At 42.8% G+C, this 6,891-nt stretch overlaps 1 protein-coding gene across 1 annotated transcript in view; it reads left to right on the forward strand.

Moving 5' to 3' along the window:
- Positions 1-4,065, forward strand: part of nhsb (Nance-Horan syndrome b (congenital cataracts and dental anomalies)) — a gene marked incomplete at both ends in the record, with an annotated part of 43,120 nt that extends 39,055 nt beyond the window's left edge. The window contains 3 exons of the mRNA XM_079483806.1: positions 9-3,038; positions 3,229-3,352; positions 3,465-4,065. Coding sequence (XP_079339932.1) covers positions 9-3,038; positions 3,229-3,352; positions 3,465-4,065 — 3,755 coding nt within the window. The remainder of the gene's footprint in view (positions 1-8; positions 3,039-3,228; positions 3,353-3,464) is intronic.
- Between the last annotated feature and the right edge of the window lie 2,826 nt (positions 4,066-6,891).

The following is a 6,891-nucleotide window of genomic DNA, read 5'->3' on the forward strand; positions in this document are numbered from 1 at the left end:
ACCTATAGATTCTGATGAATCACCTGTTGCCAGAGAGAGAACAGTGATTATCCATGCCAACCCACACAAGTCACTTTGGCATGAGGATCTATCCCTGAGTGGCCGAGTATTGCACACCAAAGACTCTGGCTGCCAGACAGATGACTTCCTGATCGCTGCTCCATCCCGGAGGCGTATCCGTGCCCAACGGGGTCAAGGAATACCAGCTTCTCTTTCACACTCCACAGGAAACATCACCTCCCTTCCGGATCGCTCGGATACTGTTTATGCCGCAGCATCAGCTACACGCGTCCGTTCTAGAAGTTTACCCCGTGAGGGTGGCAGGCTTCTGGATGAGGATCAAGATGACAGTGATGAGGAAGATGATGACGAAGACGATGAGGAAGACGGTGAGCTCTCTCCTTATGAGACGGATGACTTCCTGCCCAGTCCTGGACAGAGAATTCCAAAGGATGAAGAGGAAAGTACTGATGACCAGGCTATGCCAGAGCTCCAGTTTGGCAGCCTCAAGTGTACGCAGCACTCCGGGACCCCTGACCACTCGTGGAACGAGAGAGGCAGATCCAGGCTACCACGCAAAGTTGACATGGGGAGCTGTGAAATCTCCTCCAGCTCAGATACTTTCAGCAGTCCCATTCACTCTACATCTACCACAGGAGTGCTTGGAGGCCAAATGGACCATAAAGAGGACCACCAGTCCTCAAGCGGCAACTGGAGTGGAAGCAGCTCCACATGCCCGTCGCAGACTTCTGAGACTATTCCACCTGCTGCCTCGCCTCCCCTGACTGGATCTTCACACTGTGATTCAGAACTTTCCCTCAATATCGGATCCCATGTCATTGATGACACCACTGGCTTTATAATTGACCCCTACCACATAGACAAGCCGCAAGGACAGGGCCACAGATCCAATTCTTTTACCTCATCAGCTACTGATCAGATGGATGATGCAGGGGTCAGTACTGCCAGTGATGGTGAGTGGAACTGCACCCAGGACCAGCAAGATCAACCCTGCCCTCAAGACTTCAGCCCAAACTATTCCAGAGAGGATGAAAGTGGTGTCAGCTGTCCCAGTTTTTCCAGCGGGGAAACTTATGAAAGCTTCAGCGAACAAGCATCCACTGGGAAATCAGAGACAAGGTATATCGTCGACACCGGAGGCTTCTATTCCTCAATGCACTTTGATTGTGGTCTTAAGGGTAGCAGAAGCTACTATAACTATGCAGCCATTGACCCTGACTGTGGCCCCAGTGGCAACATAGCCCCTGGCATGGGGGAATACCCTGAGTCGGAATTTAAAGCAACCAGGACATTAGGGAGACCGTGTCTCTCCTTGAGAAAACCAAAGGCCAAGCCACCCCCACCAAAACGTAACTCTTCATTAAAGGAAACAAGCAGTGGTGTGAATGTTCTGAAGGAGAACGAACCAAAGATTACTAGCGAGCTGCCACTGCCCTTGTCTTCCAGGGAGATGAAACTGCAGCTGGACTTGGCCAGTTCTGTAGGGCACCTTGATGCTGCGGGTCTCGAGTCGCTTGGTGCATGGGGAGTGGACAATGTCAGGGATATACTTGACTGCTCCTCTCCGTTTAGTTCCTCAGACACACATTCCTTCAAGGGTGAAGGTGCTGTGCAAGCAGACTATGCAGACCTCTGGCTCCACAATGACTTGAAATCAAATGACCCATACAGGTCCATGTCCAACTCTAGCACTCCTACAGGTACAAATGTTATCGAATGCATCAAGACCCCGGAAAGTGCAGAAATGCAAGCCTGCCAACCCAGGTCTAGGCCTACTTCCCCAACTCTTCCTCCCCCTGAGGGTGACATCAAGCTGTGTTCCCCTGAAAAGCTGGCTGGCTTAGCGTCTCCTTCCAGTGGATATTCCAGTCAATCCGAGACGCCTACATCTTCCTTCCCCTCTGCTTTCTTCCCAGGACCTCTGTCTCCAAACACCGGCAAGAGGAAACCCAAAGTCCCTGAAAGGAAGTCCTCACTATGTTCCTTGCAACAGACACAGCTTTCGGTCAGAGACTTCTCCAGGAGGGAGAATGACTTCCAGGCCATACCCCCTAGTCACCTCGACCTAAGTGCTCTTCACAGCAAACATTTCACTCATAGAAATCAGACATACATCCTCCACCAGAATAAGCAGAAAGCTGCCATAGCTGCAGCAGCAGCTGCAGAAGCCCGTAGCGCAGCCGCAGCTGCTGCTGCAGTAGCTCGCGCTGCTGCAGAATCTTGCACTACTGTCGCCGCCACCGCATCTACTACAGAGAGTGCGCCATGCCCACCGCCTAGTTCAGTACATTTGGCCATCACTCCAAATGTTCTCAGAGCAGTGCAACTGCGATCTATTAGTAGACCACTTGACAGGAACCAAGGGTATGATCTTGCCAACATAAAACCAGCTACACGCCCCAAGTGTCCCACAGTGATAACCGATGCAACACCCTGTGGCAGCAGGCACAACAGAAAACCACCAGCTTACAAACCCCCTGCGACGCAGATTTGCGAGTCACAGGTTCCACCTGTAGTGGAAAACATTGAAGAGGTAAGAATAAGACAAGAGAGGATTGGTCCTGGTACTTACTGGGCAATGACCGCTTTCAGAACACCTGTAGACCCTAATCCTGAAAAAGACTCATCGGCGAGATTATTTGAAGGTACTGTGATGCACAGCTCTCAGCAGGAACAAGACCACAGATGGTACCCAGATGAGCAACTGACAACACCAGAGAGACTTAAACAAGAACTAAGTCAACTATTAAGGTCAGACTTTTCAGCAGAGCCCATGTCTCTGGCCAGCACAATGCCACCCCCAGCTTACAGTGATATCCAGAGGAGCATTTTTGTACCGTGCAACAGTCCTGACAAAGTGCCTGTTTCAACTCAAAAGCCATCGCACACTTACACAATCAGCGATGTGCTAGGCAGAGAGGAGGAATATGGGACATCAGGTGTCGCAACCAGAAGTGCCTCACAGGACACAAGAGAGGAAGAGTCGACCCCAGACACAGAGGACTACTTTAGCAAGGGTAATTGAAAATCTAATATGGCACCAGTCTTAGATGTTCAAATACTGTTTTTGTTGTAGGTTCAGCTCAGTAGGTTACTCACCCTCTTTTCATTTCAAAGAATTTTCATTTTCGGGTGACTTATCCCTTTATTGCTTTTAGTGGGGTAACTAAGGTCGAGTTTAATGCACAAATGCCTTTATTTTAACAGATTCAACTCCCAGTGACAATTCATCCTCTCCTTTGGCGGATGACTCCAAAACTGATGATGATAGTGTTTTCCCATCCCCTAACAAACTACGCACAACTGAAGATCTGTTTGCAATGATACACAGGTATGGCTTGTTTTATGAGTCTTGCTGCTAAAAGTTACTTTGGATGCTAATTTTGACATGCAATCCTAAACACATATGTAATCCGAAAACCCTGTTTACCAAATTATTTCAGATCTAAACGAAAAGTGCTTGGATGGAAAGATTCCGGGGAGATGAACGTAACAGGTCGGCCTGGCGTAGTTCCTGCGACAGCTCCCGTCAGTACTCCAACTGTATGCCCGGTTACACCCGCAGCCACGGTCTCCCCAAACATCTCCCAGCGAGCCTCAGGACCCATCTACAGGAGTGCCAAAAAGTCCAGCACGTCCAGTGAGGAGTTCAAACTCCTGCTACTAAAGAAGGGTAGTCGTACAGACTCGAGTTACCGCATGTCTGCAACAGAGATCCTTAAGAGCCCCATCATGCCCAAATCCCAAGGAGAGCTGCTTTTAGAAGCTGCAAGGCAACCAGAGGAGCCCACCCAACCCCTACAGGATTTCAGTTGCGGTGATACACTTCCAATCGCGTTACCTAAGGCCAACAGTGAGGGATTCTCCCCAAAAACGCTGACCATGTCAGCTGCCTCCAGACAGGGACGGTCCAGAATTCCACCTGCGGCGAATAGTAGCCGCTATAGTACGCGGAGTCGGCTTTACATGGCTCCGATGCAGGCCATATCTGAAGGAGAGACTGAGAACTCAGATGGTAGTCCACACGATGACCGCTCTTCTTAGTGGCGTGGTTTTGTTTTACCACAAAATGGTACATTTTTGATAGTATGAAAACATTTGGGAGTGCTGTAGGCATATTAAGATCTTAGTTTTCCTTAAAATGTTTGTTGTTGTGAAAAGACACAGGTTGATTTCTTTAATCCGCTTTTGTAGGTCAAGTGAAGCCTTGGAAATGGATTTGTGAGTAGATTGTTGCCGTTTTGACAGTGTTTATTTAATTTTAATCGCATTTTTATTTTTTGTTTTGTCTCTAAAATGAGGTCAAATGACTAATGAGTCATACTAAAACATTGACTTTTTAAAAATATATATTTTATGAAAATGATTTCCATTATCCATCACAAAGTTACTGTATGAGCTATATTATATGATCCAGTATAGTTAAATGCAATGATTTGAAGGTTTACTGAGGACAATCGCACTAAAGCTCTTAGGTGAAGATGTCTAACAATGCATAGAAAAAAACTTCTGAGACAAAGAAAGCCAAGGATTTAATGAACATAAGCCAAGAAGTGGGTCCGTTTAGAAATTATTAATTGTGAATTTGATTACCTGTGTATTTTAAAATATATAACGTGACATACTGTTAAAATCATGGTTAACAAAAGTCATCCAATTTTTTGTTATGCTCCACTCTGTTTGAGCGGGGTGTCAAACAACATTCCAACAACGTATTTATTCTTTTTACCTGTTCATTTTAAAGACCCAAATTGGGTGTATTTTTGTCACGTTCTTCAGGTGTCATCACGTGTATAGACTTGTAAACGCAGACGAAGTGAGGACTTGAGATAATTTCACCTCCATGTCACTGTATTCTGTGAATACCCTTAAAATCAACATACTGTTCGTTTGAAGAAGAATTAATATTCGCTTTTAAAGTGAAACTTTCAAGGTGGAAATGAGAACCCTGTTTGATTTGTCAAGCTTACACTGTGCCACTGGAGGGAAGATGACAAGCTGTGAAAAGAGAGTCTATTTCTGATTCAAGTTTTTCCGCTGTGGTCGTAATTTTTCGTTTTCATCCTTTGTACAGCATGCAATAAAACACTTGAACATGTCAAATGGACATCTCCACATGAAAATTTTATTTTGATTTTCACTTGAATTTGTTGAGTATGTGCTGTGTTCAGTAAGTGTACAAATTGTGTACAATTTGCGGTTTTACATCACTGTATACACAGTTTGAGCTTTTTCCCCCAAGTGGAGGAATTGGACCATCTTACGTAATGATTCGTTGACAGTTTGTGTGCTTGGAAAGAGCTGTTTGAGGCAGGTGAGCCAAATATATATATATATATATATATATATATATATTTAAAGGATGATAGAATTATAGTTAGGGATAATATAAGGTGAATACAATTTTACATCACAATCTCTGGGACATAAAGTGAAAGGTGAACTTCATTGCTCATCTGTATGTACATGGATGTTTGACATATTTCAGGCATTTTCTCTGACCTGTTGTTGGTTTGTCATGTACTGTATGTTGGAGAGATGTAATTATTTTTATTAATTTATATCAGTAGAGAAACCTTCCCAAATATTCTGAGACACCAACTGTATTTCCTTGGGCAATGCTGAGCCACATCTATTCTGTTTTAAGTGGGTTTTTTTTCCCGTCTTATTTGAATACAACCCTGTCTCAATTAGCTTTGTTTTATAACTCCAGACTTTTGGAAGTACAGACTTTTCCTTTTTTCTTGCATCCATGTATTAGAACTAAATCTATGAAATCTAAAGATTGCAACATTTAATAGAAAAAATATTTTTAATTACGGGATATTTTATCCAGAGAATTATTTTGTTAATAAATTTGGAAAATAATAATTATAAAGCTTTATTTAAATAAAAGAAGAACAAATGTATTTCATATCAGGGGTGTATCGGCCAATGATGAAGATACTTGTAAACCTTTTTAATTCGCTGTAAACTTGCATTCTTAACCAATGAGCTACTATATATGTTCAAGAATTGTAGTTAAATGTTTTGGTGCTTTGAATCCTATAGCCAGGCCATATACTCTCATTGTTGCCATCCAAAAAAAATGAGAAATACTTTTTGCCATCATCAGGATTTCTTTGGATAAATGTCTCTACGATGCATTGTGCTAACAGTGCGAAAGCAGTCATCATAACACTCGTGACAACTCCGAAATTCAGAAATGTAGCAATGTGTGTATTTTTTTATTTATTTCATAACAGTAGTTGCGGTGTCACCCACCCACAGTGGAGATGACCAGTCAATTTGGGCCTTGCTTGCATCTTATTAAAAATGAAAGGAAATTTTAATCTTTGTCATAGTTAATTTACCTCAAGCAAGCTTTGGACTGTTTTAAACATGTACAAGGTACTTTATAAAAATCATATATCAGTAACTTACAGAAGAAAATGACATTTAAACAAAGACAGGCTTCATAAAGAGAATTATGTTATTGTTTCCTTTCCTTTGTTGTAACTGAAGTATCATGATTCATCATTGACTGCTTTCGTGTTTAAAAATGTTCTAAATACATTGTAACTTGAGTTACTCAGTATTTCTGTAGAAGCACAGCCTGCTTTTGCCAAAGGTTTTCAGACGTGTAGTAAACTAATTGATGGACTTACACAAAACGCTTAAGTGAAACGGTCTTAGAATAAAAGATGCATCTCATTCAGTTACAATAAACAGGAAACAAATCTCACTCAGCATACAAGTTCCACTTCAAGAGATTTGAGTCCATTTTGTATTTTTGTATAAACGTGTACATATGAAATTTCTAAAGTAAAAAAGACACAACTGTTTCATTTTGTAAAATGTTTTAAAAGTTTACATTTAATTCCAAGCCTT

Source organism: Barbatula barbatula (assembly GCF_947034865.1).
Source record: "Barbatula barbatula genome assembly, chromosome: 20".
In the NCBI taxonomy this organism is placed as follows: Eukaryota; Metazoa; Chordata; class Actinopteri; order Cypriniformes; family Nemacheilidae; genus Barbatula; species Barbatula barbatula.